General features: G+C 41.7%; 1 protein-coding gene across 9 annotated transcripts in view; it reads left to right on the top strand.

Annotated features, from left to right (window-relative positions):
• Window positions 1-12,740, top strand: part of WDFY3 (WD repeat and FYVE domain containing 3) — a 264,038-nt gene extending 251,298 nt beyond the window's left edge. For all 9 annotated transcript variants that reach the window (XM_027095853.1, XM_027095860.1, XM_027095857.1 and 6 more), the window contains 6 exons: window positions 285-467; window positions 1,628-1,724; window positions 3,991-4,314; window positions 4,930-5,041; window positions 5,492-5,689; window positions 9,402-12,740. In XM_027095853.1, the coding sequence (XP_026951654.1) occupies window positions 285-467; window positions 1,628-1,724; window positions 3,991-4,314; window positions 4,930-5,041; window positions 5,492-5,689; window positions 9,402-9,525 (1,038 nt within the window). In that variant the 3' untranslated portion in view covers window positions 9,526-12,740. The remainder of the gene's footprint in view (window positions 1-284; window positions 468-1,627; window positions 1,725-3,990; window positions 4,315-4,929; window positions 5,042-5,491; window positions 5,690-9,401) is intronic.
• Window positions 12,741-21,048: the final 8,308 nt, after the last annotated feature.

Below are 21,048 nucleotides of genomic sequence, written 5' to 3' on the forward strand. Positions count from 1 at the left end.
AGCGGGGCTCAGCACTGCGTCGGGGCATAGGCTGGGAGCGTGGAAGGGCTCCTGCCCCATCTCCACGCGAGATCACCTCAGCCGCAGCCTCCATGCAACCTTAGATTCTTAAAGAGGCCTCTGTTTTTTAAGTCAGCAAGCACTGGATTCCTGTCTACCTCAGAAATTCCCCAGTCACTAGTCAGAGGACTGAGAGGGTTCCAAAGAGCAAAGCCAAGGATTCAGTTTGCTTCTGAAATTAGAATGTAATCTGGAGTGAGTGAAGTTTCTCTTCACCTTCTCAGGGGGACATTGTGTCCTGCGCTGGCACGTACATCCATGTGTGGAGCATCAATGGGAACCCTGTCGTGAGTGTGAACACATTCACAGGCAGGAGCCAGCAGATCATCTGCTGCTGCGTGTCGGAGATGAACGAGTGGGACACACAGAATGTCATAGTCACAGGACACTCAGACGGTGTGGTCCGGGTAAGTCGGCCGTGAGGAAATGCATTAGAGTATTTGCTGCCGTGGTTCACCTGAAACTTCTGAAGCTGTCCACAGTTGAAGGACACCTGGAGGTTGTCGTATTGCTCAGCAAACTCTCACTCAGATGCAAAGAAACATTGTCCATTGGGTTATCAGACGCAGAGAACATCAGTGACTCAGCTTCTTTTCTTCCCATTAAGTAGATCTATTAGTGCCGCTAACCACTTGACAGCTTGACACAAGCAGATCACTTAAACACGATTTCCATGTCACCTCGGGATTGCTAAAAATGTCACTTGCATAAGTATTGGCTTTTTAGCTTGTCAAACGGCTTCTTAGGGAAAACGGGGACTGTGTCTCCTCTACAGAGAATCACTGAGCTAGAAAATGCTTCCAGGGGCCTCAGGTCATCCATTCATTCCCTGTCTAGGATCCTGTATGATTTCACCTGAATCCTAGATACTTTATCCTTTTCTTAGTTTTCATGCCTTGGGCCTCTACCGAAAATGAAATCCACAGAGTATTTACCTTTGTAGCCTGTTCTAATATTTGGGTTTTTCTCTCGGGAGATTTTTCTTTGTGTCTTTCTTCATTAATTGCACTCTATAAAAGCAGAGAGCAGCTGGCTGCTGCCCTTGTAATCACAGTCACATGCTGAGCAACGATGAGGCCATCGGCCAATCCCACGCCACACCCTGCACCTCAGACAGCAGGCACACCCTAAAGTCTGCAGAGCAGCATTCCACATTACCCCATCTGTGGGGCATCGTGAAGAGCTCCGTAGCCAAATATGTCTGGGGATCCTGCTTCCTGTATGCCTTCTTGGAGATCTAGAGTATATGTTAGTATATGCAAGGTTCTTTGTCAGAACCAAAGACGTGTACTTAGTTGAACTATGTTTTTGAAATCTCTTTGACCCCAGTCCTTTTCTGTCGACCATGAAACACCCACTCATATCTCATGGAACACGGTTTGGGGAGAACTGTTTATTTGTAAGCAGTCCCTGCCACATTTTTCAAGATACAGGGAAATTAACTATACACAATAATAGGAATTAAGTTATCTGTTTAACCCTGCGAACCAATCTTCATCCAGTAACTGGTAAATTGTTTCTGTAATCAGTTCAACTGTTTTTCATTTCCATACTTACTTAAATTCAGTTTTGGAGAATGGAATTTTTGCAAGTTCCTGAAACACCAGCTCCTGAGACTGTTGAAGTCCTAGAAATGCAGGAAGACTGTCCAGAAGCACAAATAGGTATTTAATACTTTCTAAAAAGTTTTTCAATAGTTTTCATGTTTCTTTTTTTTTAAGTCATTATGCGTAAACTTACATCAACCAAGATAAGCAAGAGCCTGAGGCTGGGCGTTGCTGTCAGAAGCAGGATCACTGCCTAGTAAGCCAGCTGAGCAGGCATGCAAAGTTCTGTGTGGTTCACCAGGCAGCAACCCTTGTGGTAGTGTCTTTGTGGTCGGCTTCCACATCCCATAATAAATACAGTTACAAGCTTCCTGGAATACCAGAGGCTTGGGCTTTCAGTTCTGAAAAATACAAAGCAGATCCAGAGGGCACAGTGTTGGATGAGTCAGAGGGCCACACCTCAGTCCCACATCTGTCTCACCCTTCACTTGAACAGCTCCCTATGAGTGACAGGGCAGTATCGTGTTTGTAAACTATTCACAGAGGCAGACCAGGGTCCACGCCCTGGACCTGCTCAAGAAGAACATTCATCAAACAGAAGCTTGGTGATCTGTATTCTGCTATCTGTTATTTGTGAAGCACTTTAAAATTTTCCCGTGAAATATAAAGATAGATTATATTTATGCAGAATGTTTGGAAACAATGCCAGAGAATCAGGCTAAGATGTGCTTTGGGTTACTGAATTCCAGAGAAGTTACCCCTCATCAATTTAGAACAGTTGGTGTAAGACACTTCATAGAAAGGAACAGGGGTTTTTTTTTTAAGTTCAACCTCTAAATCGTCTCTCCATGGTTAATTTTTGTACACTGGGAATTCAGCGTGAATTTGACGATGTGAGGGAGTTGTTAAGGAAAAAGGCTCATTATCAGAGAGACACAAATCCCCTGCCCTTGTAAGCTGAAAGTAGTCTTTACTTTCTTTGCCAGAACCGGTGGACAGAACATTTTAAAGCTTGTATTACTTTAATGCATGTAAATTTCCATAGTCAAATGTAGCTCCACTGAGAAAGTCATCTGGGCATTTGGGGACCTAAAAATTCAGTTCAATTCAGTTAGTATTTGGGGGTTAATAGCTATTGTGTGTCAGACATTGGATTGTGTGGTCCAGTGAGAAGTGGGTCCCTTCCCTTCCTTTTAACAAAGCGTGTTAAGTAGATAACAGCGAAAGATGAATAAGAGAGATAGAAGAAGGGGTTGGATTTGGGGAGGAGAGACATTTGTATGTCTTCGTCTTCCTTATGTTTCACACTGTGGACGAAGTTTGGCAGAAGCGGCAGAGGGGAGAGCAGCCCACAGGAAGGAATGACTTGGGACGGTGTCGAAGTGGTGGGACTTGAGGACAGTGGCCTGGGTGAAAGGGAAGATAAGCTAATGGTTCTCTGGAAATCAAAGCTGCTTCAAAGACTGCTGTTTGAAGACTTTCATGATCATAAGCCAAATTAAGTATTTGTCTTGCTAAAAAATATTTGTAGTGGGCTGGTGCTTGCTCACTTGTTCTTGCTCTCCTTTTTTCCAGTTACATATATTTATTTCCCATAAATTTTCCCTGCAGTAGACTTTACTGCAAGGGAATTGAGATGAAGAAATGCACAGTAACAATGGAAAGAGGAGGAAGAACAAAACTCTAAATTAAAGCTTACATCCACAGTTCGTTCATCTATGTTGTCATTTATATTGACTGCTGTATGGAAGGCACTGTGCTTGGGACCCCTTCTCTCCAACTGACCACTGTGTTGTAGAAAGAATGACGGAAAGTAATAGTTTGGGGTGAAAATTTTAAATATGTGAGAGCCATACAGCTGTTAAAGGAGTCCAGAAGAGAGAGTTACTTTCTGTTGCAGGAACCAGGTAAGATTTTAGAGAAAGAAGTATTTAAGCTGTGCTTTCAAAGATAGGTAACATCGGAACACACAGAGATTGGGAAGGTGAGTCTAGGTAGGGCCAACCCGAGTGTGCAAAATTAGCTCTACAGAGGAGCAGCCAGGCTGCGTGGAGAGCAGAGTTGGCACCATCCAGCTGAACTGTGGTAGAAATGTGAGGCAGGTAGTGAGAATCCACAAAGGCAGGTTTGGGCCAGATTGTGAAAGAATGAATGCCAAGCTAAGGATTTTGGCCAGAAGCATTCTGTGAACTCCGGAATTCTACCGTTTTGATATCTGTACCTAGCTGGAAATTCTGGCAATTTATTTTCTCTTACTGTAATATTGAGCTTAAAATAGTATGTCTCTTGTGTCTTAACTAGTAGAGGAAAAATACCAACGGGACAACGCTGGGTCTAACTCTAATGTGTGTGTGTTCTCTAATTCTCCCACCGCAATACCCAGGGCCAGAAGCCCAGGAAGAGGACAGCAGCGACTCCGAAGCAGATGAGCAGAGCGTCATCCAGGACCCCGGGGAAACTCCCAGCCAGCCCAGCAGCACCAGCCACAGGCCCCGGGCGGCCTCCTGCCGAGCCACAGCCACCTGGTGTAATGACAGTGGCTCCGATGACTCCAGGCGCTGGTCCGACCAGCTCAGCCTCGATGAGAAAGACGGCTTCGTATTTGTGAACTATTCAGAGGGCCAGACCAGACCTCACCTGCAGGCTCCCCTTAATCACCCCCACCCCAATCCCGCTGAAGCGCGGAATTTCAGCAGATTGAAGCCCGGTAACTTGAAGCCTGGTGTCTGTTTCTCACCTCTTGTGGGTGGCGCGAGGGTTGGTGGACGGAGGCAGTGAGCTGTAGCTCTCCCTTGCCCCATTCCTGTGACAAAGACCCCCCACAAAGAGGGCCTCAAGTTTCTTCTTGTGTAAGGCAGACTTAAAGGCCCTTGGGCATTCTCTCCTACCATGGTGTTTGCAATACGTTGGGCATTTTTTAAAGAATAACACCTCAGACCAAAACTTAGTTCATTCACAGATTATGAAAGCCTTTGAAAATGGGCAAGCTGTTGATTATAGATAAATAGATAAAATTGTATTCACGGGTAACTTTGCCTATGATAGAGTTGGGGCAGGGTCCTCAACCGGAGAAATTGTGTCTTCTTGCACTGAGGATTTCCCCTTCTCCGTGTGTGTCTTTGTGAAGGCCTGAACTGGTCCATGGTCAGTGTCAAGCCAGACTTCTGTGCCTCTAACTGAGGCAGCAGCTGCCAAGAACAGAGAGGCTGCCGGAGCTGTGTGTTGCAGCACCCTGACGTTTGAGGGCAGCGGGTTAGGGTGCACCTAACAAACGCTGGCTCCCCTCACTTTGTCAGTCACACGTCGCACTTTTCCACCCCAGGGTACCGGTGGGAACGGCAGCTGGTGTTCAGGAGTAAGCTGACTATGCACACGGCCTTTGACCGGAAGGACAACGCACACCCGGCCGAGATCACTGCCCTGGGCGTCTCCAAGTAAGTGTCCAAGCTCTTCCGGCCACTCTTCCCCACGGGGCCATTTGCTCAGCCTGGGCGCACACACTCAGGCAGTCTCTGGGAGCACAGGTTTCATCTGCATCATCATGTGTGGCTCCAACAGACGAATCAGAAGAAGAAACCTGCCGGTGTGTGGATTTCACTTCCGAATGTCAAAAACCAAAAAGCTTTGCCTTCAAAAAAAAATAAAACAAAAACGAAAACTTCACCTTCTGTGTTCTTCAAAGGTACGGCACGGTTCGATTCCAGGGGAGCTGAAACGGAAGCGTACATTCGGGCTCAGTCCCATTTTTGTCCCTTTGCACGCACGACCCCCTCCCCAGCGCACACGGCCCCTGGGAACTGGCGTCACCGGAAGCTCTCCGGCCGCATGGCGGGGCCGGGGGCCGGGGCCTTCCATGCGGTGACTCTGCGTCGTGTCTCCTGCAGGGACCACAGTAGGATCCTCGTGGGCGATAGTCGAGGCCGGGTTTTCAGCTGGTCTGTGAGTGACCAGCCGGGCCGTTCCGCCGCTGACCACTGGGTGAAGGACGAAGGAGGGGACAGCTGTTCGGGCTGCTCCGTGCGGTTTTCTCTCACGGAAAGACGGCACCATTGCAGGAACTGCGGTCAGCTCTTCTGCCAGAAGTAAGATGAGATACAAGCTTCCTGAGTGTCTGTGGGTTAAGCTCTGAGGATGTGCGTTATGCCCATACGCTGTGTCTGTCTAAACCAGCCTTCACTTCCTCCTTGTTCTTTTTTACTGCCATTGTGAAATATTTGTCACATTGGAAAATACAGAGGTAATCATCACAAACACATGGCCACCCGTGACTCAGGCTGGGAAGGTGCTAACATTTGATCACATTTGCATATAAAACAGTACAGATTCATTTTAGGTCCTCTCTTCACCCTCACCCATCACACCCTCTTCTCCATGTGTTTTTACTTTGAGTGCATACGTTGTGTTCATAGATAACACTATATTATTGTTTATTGTGTTTTCAGTTTTACATAAATGTAGCATACTGTCTGTACCCCTCCGTAACTTATTTTTTTTTTTACTCAACATTGTTTTTGAAATTCATTCACATAAATAACTATTATTCTAATAATTTCATCTTAACTGCTGTCATATTTTTTTGTATGAATATATCAGTATTTATCTCCTTCCCTTTTGATGGACTGTTAAAGGATTTTCTTTCATTTTATCAGTACTACAAACAATGCTGCAATGCACACCCGTATAAATGCCCTCTTAATACACAAGCCAGAGTTTCCCTAGAGGAGATACCACAGAACGGACTTGAAGATGGTAGACATACTCGTGAGCTTAACTAGTTACTCAAAATACTCTCCAGAACAGTAGTGCTAGTTTACTCCACCGCCAGCAGGATATGCAAATTCTCCCTGTTCTTATTCACACCTGGTATTGCCAAACTTTTCCACTTTTGCCAATCTGATAGCCAGTAGTGCTTTGTTGTTTTAACTTGCAGTGCTTCTGAGGTTGAACATCTTTTCATATGCTTATTGCCAGTTTGAGTTTCCTCTTGGGTAACTTGGCCCAGTTTCCTTTTGCGTTTGCTCTTCGATTTTTTTCCCCCTACTTGAGGAGTTGTTTTATGTATTCTGGGCTCTAATCCTTTGTCTTTCACATGTTTTGCAGATACCTTCTGCCAGTCTGTGGCTTGTGTTTTAACTTTATGTATGTTTTTTCTGTCACACAAGTTTTTAATTTTGATGTAGTAGCATGTATTGCTTTTTATGACTTTTGCTGTTTTTTGGTCTTAAAAAATCTTTCCCTGTCCTGTGGTCATAAAGATAGCCTTATTTATTTTCTTTTAAAAGTTTCAAAGTTTTGTTTTTCTTTTTTCTTTTTTTTGGCTAATATGTGCAAAGCACCTGGTATTTATTTTTATTTTTTTATTATTATTTTTTTAATTTATTCTTGGCTGCATTGGGTCTTCGTTGCTATGCACGGGCTTTCTGTAGTTGTGGCAAGCTGGGGCTACTCTTTGTTGCGGTTCGCGGGCTTCTAATTGCAGTGGCTTCTTTTGTTGCAGAGCACCGGCTCGAGGCACGCAGGGTTCAGTAGTTGTGGCACTCGGGCTGCTCAGTAGTTGTGGCTCTCGGGCGCTAGAGCACAGGCTCAGTAGTTGTGGCGCACACTGGCTTAGTTGCCCTACAGCATGTGGGATCTTCCCGGACCAAGGCTCGAACCCATGCCCCCCGCATTGGCAGGCAGATCCTTAACCACTGCGCCACCAGGGAAGTCCTCAAAGTTTTGTTTTTCATGTTGAGGTCTTTAGGTCCAAATCCATTTGGAATTTATTTGAGAGTATGACATGGGGTGGGGATCACTTATATTTCCCCAGTATGAAGAGTCAGCTGTCCCATCACCATTGATTTGGATACCTTCTCTGTTATACCCTGGGGTCCCACATATGCATGTACAGTCCTTTCCATGGCAGACAACAGAAAAGATCCCATGGGCAGTACCCTCTAATGCTTATATTGCCTTACTAGAGAGATGCTTTCACAGAAAACGCAAATTATATCATTGCTTCTGAGTTAGTCATTGAGGGGCATTGGCTTATTGGAAAGGGGGTGGCCTTGGGTTTACACTGACAAATGCTCCCTGGGCTGCTGTCCATTGTGCCATCTCAGGCACGTTACTAACCTCTCTGAGCTTCAGTTTCTTCATCTGTAAAATGTGGATAATTACACCTGCCCAATAGAGGTGTTGAGAGAATTAAATGAAATCGTGTATGAGTTTTGTAAAGCACCAGGTGCAAAGTCTGGTGATATAGGTGTTCAGTAAGAAGTGTTATTATAATTATTAATTTTTTTCAGACTAATGTCTTCCTTTTCTCCTGGGAAGTCTTATTCAAGATGAAGCAGCAGAATGTTGCTGCCAGCCGTTTCTTATAGGAATTTCTATGAGGCTGGCAGAGGATTCTGTCTTGCGGTCCTGTGCTTTGAGACACCCACTCTGTAAAGCCTAGTGATCTGATAATTTCTTTTTTTTTTTTAATGTTTATTTAGTTAGTTAGTTATTTGATTGCACCGGGTCTTAATTGTGGCAGGCAGGCTCCTTAGTTGCAGCACGTGGGCTCCTTAGTTGCAGCTCACCACCTCCTTAGTTGTGGCATGCAAGCTCCTAGTTGCAGCATGCATATGGGATCTAGTTCCCTGACCAGGGATTGAACCAGGGTCCCCTGCTTCGGGAGCACAGAGTCTTAACCACTGTGCCACCAGGGAAGTCCCCAATCTAATAATTTCTGATAGTCAGCACCTCCATTTGCATGCTGGCACACATCTGTTCTTTATAGAGTTTAATTTGTAAAGTACTGTTTAAATGTAGGTAATTCTTTAAATTAGCTATTGCTCTCAAATGTGGGAGGGAGGCTTTATTTGAAAAACAAACCAAACAAGTGATTGATTATGACAGAGCAGGCACAGAAGGAATGCTGTCCAGGAGGGCGTAGCTCTACCGTGATCTTTGTGCCCTTCTGTTGCTGAGGGAGCTTGCCAGCCTTCATTCTTGAGGGTCTCCTCAAAGTCCAGTTCTTTAAACCCCCTAGGCTGCTTGCACTTCATGTATTCTCTGGCTACTTTTACTGGTCTAATGGAAGAAATAAAACTGTTTCAGTCTTATGAAGAGCCAAGGTCAAAGTGATGAAGTGCCACACCCAAGATCATACCCTGCCTTAGGCTGGGAATAGGAGTGCTTTCTATGAAGGACTCTGACATCGCTAAGTATAGTCCACTTCAGGGAATTCTGTCAAGATAAACAGAAAATGAGAAAATTTGGGCCAGACAGAAAAGCCAAACTACCTGTTTAAGAAATGACTGAGGAGTGAACCAAAGTGTTTAAAAGCCCAAAGGAAGTTGATAGTGACCAAAGTGTCTTTTGAAATGGGTGGTAAGTCCTCTCTTGCCAAGAGAAAAAAGGCTCCAAGTAAAGACATTGGCATACTGCCCAAGTTTATAGGGCATGAGGAAGAATGTATTTCCATCCTGCACAGGAAGAGTAGCCTCATAGATGTTCACTTCCTTGGCTTCATCCTGTAGAAAAATCTTTTTTTTTTTTTTTTAAATTCTCTGCAGTCAAATAAATGGCTTGCCTTGGTTTAATGTTACTTTTTTTCATAGAATGACACAAATAATACAGCATTCATTTTGGTCCTTGGTCAAACCACATGACCCAAACCAGTATGGCTCTGGGCATTCTTCTGGCCCCGTACAGTCTTGGGTGTTATACCGCAAGCTGTCCATTCAGATTTTAAACTCGTGTTTCTGAGCCCAGTGATCAAACATGGAGAAGACCCATAACTACCTCATTTTGCCTTTCCTTTAGGTGCAGCCGATTTCAGTCAGAAATCAAACGCTTGAAAATCTCATCCCCGGTACGTGTTTGTCAGAACTGTTACTACAATTTACAGCATGAGAGAGGTTCAGAAGATGGGCCTCGAAATTGCTGAAGATTCAACAAGCCGATTGGAGACCACGGTCTGTAGACCCCCTTCCCTATTCCCCTGTCACAACTCGCAGCTCGGAAGGCATCAAAACAGTCTCCGTTTACACATCTCTTCATACCACGTGTTTGAAGTGTGGGATTCAAAGGGAACATTGAATAAACGGGTGTAGAGTACAGTCATGGGGCAGACACTATTCAGGTGAACAGCACAAGAAGAATACAAGGTGGTTCCTAGGAGCAACATTTCAATATCCGATTCTCCCTTAACAATAGCTGTCTCCAAGAGAAAATCCTCATGTATTAACTGCCCTTTTCTTGCGTCTCATTTTTGTAGAGCTCCTCATCCTTATTTGGAAAAACCAACGACTACAAAAAAAAAAAAAAAAGGCTTTTAGAAAATAGTTGTAAATCTGACTTCTTTGCAAGTAACTGTGTATATTGTAAATAGGTACAAAGGCCTTTTTTCTAAATAAGGACTTAACTGCCTGTAACATGAGACTTCAAACTAAACCACTAACTCAATGAAATACGTATGGTTTGTCTGACATTGCTTACCAATTAATTATAAATATGTTTTATTTTTTAATCCTCAAAGACGTTATCTGTGGTCTTTCCGCCCCCCCCACCTTTCAAACCCAGCCCATGTGCCTGATGTCATTTCTTTCAAGTTGCCCGCAGTATCTCCACTTAACCTAAGCTAGTAACCAAAACAGTGTCATGTGGACCTTCTTTAGGAAACAGTGTGGGAGAATAAGAGTCTGGTCATGAGATACCCTGGAAATCTTTGGGCATGTCATACGTGGCTACATCTCACACGTGGCTACGCACCACCTCAGTGTTGTTCTAATGTCATAAGGCCCCTTGTAAACTTCTCTTTGGACTGCCCTTTGGTCATAGCATCCCCTCTTAGCACTACATAGCGGTGGTCGGGCAATCGACGCAGTGCAGGAAACAGCCCTGCCTCAGCTAATGGAAACATATTTGCATGTAACCCACTTTAACTTCTCCTGCATAGAACATAAGAGGTATGTGTCTTTGGTGACACTAATGTTCTACTATAGCTTATTTTCAAAAAAGGGTTAAAAAAAGAAGTGTACAGAATTAACATATAAACCTTGTTGTAAAACTGAATCATGTCAGAACTGCTTATAATTAACCTTTACCATTTAATGCCATCTACCTGAAAACAGTGAGATTTATACTGTATCAATGTCTATTTTTTTGTTTTTGCTATGAATATAATTACAGTATTTTAATATTTAGTTATTTAATTTGTTCTAGTTGGATACAGAACACACAAATCCAGGGAGACTAAAGCTGGTGGGGGCTAAGAGATTAGTTTACAGAAAAAAAGCTTTGGTGGTGGGATTTTTTTAAATGTGTGTTATGTACATATATAAATATATATATATAAAACAAATGAAACAATTAATCTAGATTTTAACATTTTCAGATATTTAGTGATAATATTATGAACAATTCTAAAAGCCCTGTGATTTGGAAAATGTAGAAGCATTTATGGCCCAAGAAAGGAAGGAGAGGCCTTCACACCTCATGGAGTTATCATATGAAGGACAGCGGCTTTGGCTTTCCCGATTTTTCATCTTTAGGCCCTGGTGACAGGCACACTTATGCACTAAAATGCACATATATGCACATGCATTCAAAAATAGGCATTGGTACAATAGTAATCTTGTACCTAATGGGCTGAAACCAGCTTAAGAACAAATTTGTTCTTCCTGATAACTAGGTCTCCAAGAGAAAATATAAAGGCTGCTTTAGTGCCTTATGCTTACTAAATTTAAACCTTTATTTACCTAGGTTTGAGCCTACAGTCTATTTATGATTACATATCAAAATTGATTAAAACACTTCCATTTCTAAAAGTTCAAATATACTTGTTAATAAAAGGATTATTGGCATTAATACTTTAACTTGAAGAAAAGTTGTGTTCTGTTTTCCTTTCTGTGTCTCACTCCTCCCCACCTTCCTCTTCCCCCCTCACCTTCTTTCTTCAATTCTAATAAATAATGCTGGATGTTCAACAGTTGCAGGACTTGTGCTCTCACATAATCATGGGCTTTGCCCCTGTCCGGCCCTAGAGATGAGTTGTAGCAGTGTTATTCTACACTTTTTAAAAGAGGCGTCCTCCTTGTGTCCACAAACCATGTTTACCCCAAACCCAATGGCAGAGATGTTCTTTAAAGACTTGAATATATGAATGTCTGTATGTAGCTATTTAAAGGTTATTCCTCTATGTGATATGAAGTTATATGGGATGAACACTTTTAAACTTTCCAACACAACTTCCATAACTAGAAGGTGGAAACCAAAACCCTCATGATAGTATTTCCTCTGGCAGCTGGTGCTGTGGGCAACTGTTTTGTTCAGTGGGTTTCTTTTCTTTTTGCTTTTAATGTAGAAATCACAAATCACTCACACATACAAGTACACTCACGTAAACTAATCGTTCCTCTGAATGTCCTTCTTTGTTCCATGTAAATTTGTTTACCAACATATATTCTCAGCATGTACATCCACCTTTGTGTGGTCCATATTCTTTCTCTGAGAGTACCTCACAGGGCTTCTGCCTGATCTTTGTAGTTTGTCCATCCATCCATCCACCCATGTCCTCTAACATTCGTGTGTATTGTGCAACTGTAATGTCATGCTTTTGAAGAGAAGAATAGCTGCCCCTAGCAGCCATCCATCTGAATGATAGCAAAACACTCTAGATAAGTTATTTTGCACTTTCTTATGTATAAAGTTGGTAGAAACTTATTTTTCCTTTGTATCATTTAAATACATTTTGTTTTGGTAAATGAACTGTGTATAAAATATTTATGCCATTAAAACTGTTTTTAGAAAGTATTTTTAATTTCAGCAAGTTTGGTTACTTGTTGCATGACTATTAACACAGCTGACTTTTTGTGTCAGTGCAATGTATATTTTTTTGTCCTGTTATTAACTTGTAAGCCCTAGTAATGGCCAATTATTTGTACAGCAACAGAAGTAAATTGAAGATACTGGCTAAGACTGGATTGATTGTGGACTTTTGTACTATATTGCAGAATCCAATATCTGTTCTTTGGTGGTTATGTAAAAGGCCTGAAGAATTACTATCTAGTGTGCAATCTGTGATAACTGAATGTTCATTGTATATCTGTCTCTGATGCAAAAAGGTAGAGTAACACAATTACAATACATGATTAAATGCAATAGTCCAGATACTTTTTTTTTTCATTTCAAATAAATACCTACTATCTACCACCACCCCTTCTCACCCCCCTCCCAAAAAAAAAGAAAAGAAAAAGGAAAGTTTTTAAGCCAGCTCTTCAGGGGAGGAAAAACAAACAAAACAAAACTGAGGTCTAATAAAACTTTGTGTAGTTCTTTTCTAGTTGTGAATATATCTTTCAGAAGTGCCTGCTTAAAGTCTCTGCTTGCAGAGTTGTTGGCTGCTAGGGTCTGGTTCCAGTTCTAGTGCGATCCATCTTTAAAAACCAGGCTTTCTGCATCCTGAGCTTCCCAGTTGTGCTGGACTCCTGGGGCTGTGTGCACAGCCGCAGGGAGAGGAAAGTGGCTTCTGGGAGACACGACCCTCAGACTTGAATGGACCTGTGGAAAAGGACTGCATCGCATGGTTTGAGCTCCTTTTCCCTGAGCCTATTCTCTACCCATCATATTGTGGAAAGTAAGCAGTAATAAATTATACATCTAACTGTCTATTTCCCGCCCCTGCCATATTCACATCAGGAATACTCTGGTGTCCTGCCCCCCCTTTCTGGAAGCACAGTGCCCCACTGTCATTAGCTAGATAATTTGCCATTTCAGTCTTTGAGAGTGTTAGCAACTTACATCCGTTTTTATAGTTACTCACTTATTTGGTTTGAAAATTGACTTCCCAGAACAGGAGAATGTAGAAAACAATTTTTAAGTTTATTTAGGGTGCTTTAGTGATTTTTCTTCTTTCTAAAGATACTAACAAAATTCCCAGTTCATTTTAAGTATGATCAGCAGAGTTCTACATTTGAGGATATTGTGCTTATTACAAATTCCACCCCAGTGCAACTCCACTTTAGAGGCAGAAGATAGAGAATGCTAACAACTTCTATGACAGTAGATATTTCTTCAAAAATAACTCAGTGGTAAGAGAGAAAACCTAGGGCAGTTCTCATTGTTTTAATGCAATACTACTCATAATTCTAATGACCTCAAGAAGAGTTGCTATCAAATACGGGCTTGCAAAAATTCTTTTCAGGGTTTAAATGTGCAAATGATCTTCAGTGAGTCCCTTTTCTGCCATTTGCTTCTCATCTTTAATAAAATTTCCTCTTCAGCCCTCATTTTGGCCCTTTTGGAGTGTTGAAGAAGCAGTCCAATGGAATTGGCTTAGCACTAGCTTAGTCTTTTTTGTCTTAATCAATATTCTCATTTTCTCCCACCCATTGCAAAGCTCCTTTTTATTTATTTATTGTTCCTGTTGACTTTTGCTAGAAATGGCACCAAACCAAGCTACCACACTCAGAGATAGCATGGTGTTGGGAGAGCCCTGGCACAGTAATTCAGAGATGGAGCCTGCAGCTCTCCCCAGCTTGTGGACTTCCGAAGCCCCTCATGTGATCCCTCTTGGTGCACCAGGTTTCCTGTGTCAACACTGACCCTGAGAATGGGATGAGACTAAAGTAATGCTTTTTCAACTTTCTGGTCTTAAGACCTTTTGATCCTTAAAAACTTGAGGCCTCCAACCATTTTTGTTTATAGGGGCTGCATCTATAAGTAGTCATTGTATTAGAGATCAAAACTGAGATCTTAAAAATAATTTATTTAGAAGTAGCAATGATGAAACTATTATGCAATAACATCAATTACGTGTTTATATGAAAAAAAACTTTTCCAAATAAACAAAAAATAGTGAAGAGAGTGGAATGGTTTTACGATTTTGCAAATCTCTTTTATGTCTGGCTTAATTGAACACAGGTGGATTCTCATATCTGCTCCTACATTCAGTCTCTTGTGATTCTTCGTTTTGGTTGAAGCATATGAGGAAAATCCAGTCTCACACAGGTATGTGGTTAAAAGGGGGCGGGGAGAAGGATATTTTAATACCTTATGCAGATCATTGTTTCTGAATAGCTTTCAGTTTCTTAAAGATTGATCACTATGTGGCATTTGAAACTACATCAGTGAACTTTTTATACTCTACTACTTTAAACTCCATTAGTCTGTCTGGTACATTGAATCTATCTTTTACCAATATGTAATTTTTTTTTTTTTTTTTTTTTTTTTGCGGTACGCGGGCCTCTCACTGTTGTGGCCTCTCCCGTTGCGGAGCACAGGCTCCGGACGCGCAGGATCAGCGGCCATGGCTCACGGGCCCAGCCGCTCCGCAGCATGTGGGATCTTCCCGGACCAGGGCACGAACCCGCGTCCCCTGCATCGGCAGGCGGACTCTCAACCACTGCACCACCAGGGAAGCCCCACCAATATGTAATTTTATAGCACCCATTGGCCATTTAGCACTACATCATTACTACTACTACAGTGTGTGTACATCTTCCAAGACGTTTTATTCTGTAATACATCAAAAAAATCACATCATACATAATATCAGAATATCTCCAGCAGTCTCAGAAAATTCTAAGTCAAACAGTTGTGGATATCACAGGTTTTTCAAAATTAGAATTTTTGCTTAAAACCTAACATTTTTTCATTGGCACCAGTCACTGTTTGCTGTTTTCTTTGAAGCAATAGTCTCACTCTGTTAATTTCAAGAATATTTCTGTCAAAGAACCGTGGTTTGTCAGCTGTTCTTTCAGGGCGAAAAGATGTGCTGTGAGAAAAGCAGCAGGCCAGCCGCAACTCAATTGCACAAGTACTTCGAGACAAACATTGTACTTAAGGATGCAGACGCCTTGTGGGTACCTCTCATTTTGTGTCACATAACTTAAGGTTCAAGGTTTAATAAAAGTAGTAATTTTACTGCTTCTCCAAGGACATGCTTAAGCGAAACAGAGCCTTCTTTCTACTGGGAGTGCTTGATGATGACTAGTAGTAGTTTGGTGCCACTGCCTGATTTCATGCTTGGATTCCAGCAGTTTTACTCACTGTTGCTGTTGCACCTGAGTTCTGTACAAATATCAATGCAGTGAAAGAGGCAAACAACATTTCAATATTATTATGAAAATAGTCTTCATCTTGTAGACCCCATGAAAGGGTCTTCAGGACTCCCAGGGGTCTGGGACTCCCAGACTTTGAGAAGCAGTGGTCCAAGGAGAAGATACGTGAGATGATCCCTAAATTGTAAAGCGGCAGGTCTGAATCTCATCTGGGAACAGTGTTCCTAATCATAGACCCAGGGCTTTCAGCGGGGCTCCTGTTGAAACCTGCCAAGTGCAAGACCAGGCCCTGCCTCACTGGGCTCGCCACTGGGGCCATGGCCATCTGCTGGAATACTGCCTCCCCAGCCCAAAGCACACAGGGACCAAGAGTGCATCTCTGAAGTGCTGGAGTTTCTAAGAAGGTCTTTTTATAGTAACATTCTTCTAGTCAAGACTCCAAATTTTTGATAATGTAAAAAAAAAAAACTGTAATCCTTTGATATTGGATACTGTTCTACCTAATATGGTGCACTGATCAGGAGATTGATGACCAAGAGTCAGTCTGGGATTTAAGTTCTCGTTCTACCACTTACTGTGTGATATTAGGCCACTTCTCCACATCTGAGCTTCCTCATAAGTAAATTTTGTATTATGATACCTGCCTCCAGACAATTGTTACAAAGATTAAATCAGGTAATATATGTAGGACATGTAGTGCTTGACCAGATGTTCTCAATATATTGTAGCATTAATTTAGAAATATGAACATGAAGTGGTGCACTAGAACATTTCCTAAAGCCTAAATATTTAAATCCACTGATGGGGAATTTGTCTTCAGTCAGGTACACAGCAGGCAGAATGTTAGCCTGGAAAGAGCCCTGGGAAATCATGCCGCCCAAACCCTCATTTAGCACAAGAGGAAAGGGACTCAGATGTTTTGACATTCCCAAAGCCCTGTTGCTTGTTAAGTTTAACTCCCTGCTCTACCCCTAAACTTCCGACTCTCAGGCCAATGATGTTTAGAAACAGCTTCCAGGTCTTTTTTTTTTTTTTTTTGTAGGAGTGGGGACTACAATGAAAATGTACTTAGGATATCATTTCCCTACCATCCTGCCCTGCTTTATCATGAAGATAAAGGGTTGGAACTTCAACCTTGGCCTTCAACTGCAGTATTACACTTCCTGCTCAACAAAGACAAAGGAAAGTTGCAAGCTGCATTCCAGAACAGAGGACCATTAAAGGAAAACAAATCCTTCTTGATCTTGCTCTGAAGCACTGCTGTCCATTTCAAACAAAAGTTATATCCTAAAAACACTTTCTGTTCATAAAAGCCAGACACTCCTTTGCAAACTGATTTAGACAGAAATAAACCAGGGAGCAAAGGTCAACCTAAGGAGCCTGGCTGTAAACTTAAGGATCATTACAGTCTGGCCCTGCGGGCTGATTCTGCTAAGAGGAAGGAACACAGACATACTCCAGCAATGTTATCGAGTATGCTTGTGGCTCAAGTTTGGATCCACCCACGTAGATTTATTTTCCCTTCTCTTAAGGTAGCAATTTACATGTCCTTGATGATACATATTACACTGAGCCTTGAGGATGATATAAAAATGACATAACTACCCTGTTCAAGAACTGTCTAGCCTATAAACCAGGGGCTTGCCTTCATGTAGGTATAGTATCTGTAACTGAATTTTCAGCAAGTCTATTACATTTCTCACCGTGTCTAATTCAGTAAGAAGGACACTGTCATCACAACTGGTTTTCTTAGCTCTGTGATCTTCATTTTCATATCATTGTATTTTTATATCATCTCATCTTTGATCCTTTATTGAATTCATATATGTTTTCAGTAAGTTACATAATACAAAGGCTTTCCAGAAAATTCTCTTCTTTTAGGGTTGTTTTCCCTCCAGACTGGGTTCTTGGTCATGTGTGAATACTTTCCTGCCTTCTTACCTGCCTGCCTTTGTTTTGTGTTGGTGTCATAGCATTAATTTGCATCTTCCTCCTTTTAAATGTGGATACTCCAACCCAGACTTTGCATTTGCTGACATAAAGTGTGAGTGAATTCATCCTTAGTTTGGGGCTGGCTGTGGGCTTCTTTTTTTTATTAGTCTTTATTGGAGTATAGTTGATTGACAATGTTGTGTTAGTTTCTGCTGTACAGCAAAGTGAATATTTTTCTACCTCTGCCTTTGCCGCTATGGTCCATTCTCAACTCAGCAGCCAGGCAAGCCCACTAAGATACCTGATCCTGTCAGTCCCTGCTTAAAACCCTGCAGGTCTCCTCACCTCCTCCCCTCTTTCACTCTGCTAGTCTGCTCGAATACTTGCCACGCCTGCGCCCGCACCCGCACCCCGCCCCGCCCCACTGTAACCTCTGCCTTGTGGCTCCTAACCCAGCTGTGCTCTGCTCCCCCAACCCCTCACCCGTTTCAGTCATGTCTCAATGGTCACCTTCTAAGGGAAGCCTTCCCTGACCACCCTGCAGTATTGAGCCACCCATCCCTCAGCGCTGCCCATCAGATAGCAAGGATGGGAGACTGAACAAGCTGTGGGGTCCCCAGTGGCAGAGTCAACTGGCATCCTTTTCCCACCCCTCCCCAGACCCGAAACACCTTCCTCTGTAGATCCTACCATTACAGATTCTCTAGTCAGATTTTTAAACAACTATATTGAGATATAATTAACATACTGTAGAATTCATCAAAGTATGCAACTTAATGGGTTTAGTATCTTTACAGTTGTGCAACTATCACCATCGTCTAATTTCAGAACATTTTCATCACACCAAAGGAAACCTCACACCTTTTGCCGTCACTCCCCATTCTCTCTTTCCCCACCCCCTGGCAGCCACTAATCTACCCTCTGTCTATAGATTTGCCTATTCTGGACATTTTGTATAATGGAATTGTGTAATATGTGGTCTTTAGGAACTATCTCATTTCAGTGAACATAGTATTTTGGAGATTCATTCATATTGTAGCATGTATCAGAACTTCCTTCCTTTGTATTGCCAAGTACTTTAGTCCATTGTGTGGATATACCACATTTTATTTATCCATTTCCCACTTGATGGACATTTAGTTTGCTTCTACTTTCTTACTATTGTAGGTAATGCTGTTGTAAACATTCATGTACAGGTTTTTGTGTGGATGGGCATTTTCATTTCTCTTGGGTATATACCAAAGACTGGAATTGCTGGATCATATGGTAAATCTTTAGCATGTTGAGGAACCATCAAACTGTTTTACATTCACTCCAGCAATGCGTCCAACTGGTTTTTATTCTCAGGGAACAGCACCAACCAACCCTCACTCCTTTCTCGGTCACCTACAAGCCCTCTTTAAAATGTTTCTTTGATTTAGAGACAGGCCACTTTTGAATATACTCTCAAGAAGGTATCTGTTAAGAAAGTAGCTGACAGCAACAGCCTGCACTAGCACCCTGGGAATGATGAGATAGAACTTCAAGGAGAAACAGATGGATACACTATCATAGTTGGAGACCTCAACACCTCACTATCAGAAATGGACAGAGGCAGCAGACAGAAATTCAGTACAGACATAGTTGAACTCAACAGCACCGTCAATCAACTGGATAAAATTGACACCCATATACACCCAACAACAGCAGAATACACATTCTTCTCAAGCTCCCATGCAATTCACCAAAATAGACCACATTCTGGGCCATAAAATACATCTTAATTTAAAAGGAATGAAATCATATAATGTCCGCTCTCAGACCACAAAGGAATTAAACTAGAAATCCCCAAATATATGGAGATTAAACACCACACTTCTAAATAACACATCAGCCAAAGAAGAAATCTCAAAAGAAATTTTAAAATATTTTGAGCTAAATGAAAACGCAACTTACCAAAATTTGTAAGTGAAAGTAGTGCATAGAGGGAGATTTATACCATTGAATGCATGTATTAGAAAAGACAAAAAATCAATAACCTAAGGTTTCACCTTAGGAAACCAGGAAAAGAAGAGCAAATTAAATCCAAAGTAAGCAGAAGAAGAGAAATGATATGAATTAGATCAGAAATTAGTGAAATTGAAAATAGGAAATCAATACCAAAAAATCAGTGAAACCAAAATCTGGCTCTTTGAAAATACCAATAAAAATCAATAAGCCTCTAGCCAGTCTACCTTAAAAGAAAAAAAGGAGAAAGAGAGGAAGAAGGAGGGAAGACACCAATTACTGATATTAGAAAAGAAATAGAGGCCATCACTGCAGATCCTGTGAAATTAAAAAGATAATAAAGCAACACTGTGAACAACTCTATGCCCACAAATTTGATAACCTAGATGAAATGGACCAATTCCTTGAAAGGCACAAATTGCCAAAGCTCACACAAGAAGAAATTGTCTGAATAGGCGTATATCTATCAAAGAAATAATAACCTTCTAAAACAGAAAACAACAGGCCCAGGTGGGTTCACTGGTGAATTCTACCAAACAAGGAGAAATTACACCAATTCTCTACAATCTTATTCAGAGGACAGAAGCAGAGGGAATACTTCCTAACTCATTCTATGAGGCTAGCATTACCCTAGTACCAAAACCAGACAAAGACATTATAAGAAAACTACAGACCAATCTCTCATGAACATAGGTGCAAAATCCTCAACAAAATATTAGCAAATCAAATCCAACAATGTATAAAAAGAATTATGTACCATAACCAAGTGAGATTTATTTCAAGTGTTCAAGACTGGTTCACCATTTGAAAATCAATTAATGTAATCCATCACATCATTTAGCTGAAAAAGAAAAATCACATGATCATATCATATGCAAAAATAAAAAAGCATTTGACAAAATCCAACTCATTCATGATAAAAAAAAAAACTCTCAGTAAAATAGGAATAGAAGGAGAACCACCTCAACTTGATAAAGGCTGTCTTTAAAAATACTACAGCTAACATTGTACTCAATGGTGAGAAACTCAAAGCTTTATCACTAAAATCAGCTACAAAGCAAGGATGTCTCCTTTCACTGCTCCTCAACATCATACTGGAAGTTCTACCTAATGCAATAAGACACAAAAAAGAAATAAGTATACAGCAGGGAACATGACTGTTTTTGTTGGCAGATGACAGGATCGTATGTAGAAAACCCCCCAAAAAAATTGATCAAAAACTCCTAGAACTAATAAGCAATTATAGGAAGTTTGCAGATTATAAGGGTAGTATAAAACAGTCAATCACTTTCCTATATACCAGCAATGAACAAGTGAAATTTGAAATTAAAAACACAATTCCATTTACATTAGCAACCCCCAAAATAAAATACTTAGGTATAGGGACTTCTCTGGCAGTCCAGTGCTTAAGACTGCACTTCCACCACAGGGGGTTTGATCCCTGTTTGGGGAACTAAGATCCTGCATGCTGTGCAGCCAAAAGAAAACTA

Source organism: Aethalodelphis obliquidens, unplaced genomic scaffold (assembly GCF_003676395.1).
Source record: "Aethalodelphis obliquidens isolate GAN/ISIS:26980383/991018 unplaced genomic scaffold, ASM367639v1 scaffold95, whole genome shotgun sequence".
Classification (NCBI taxonomy): Eukaryota; Metazoa; Chordata; class Mammalia; order Artiodactyla; family Delphinidae; genus Aethalodelphis; species Aethalodelphis obliquidens.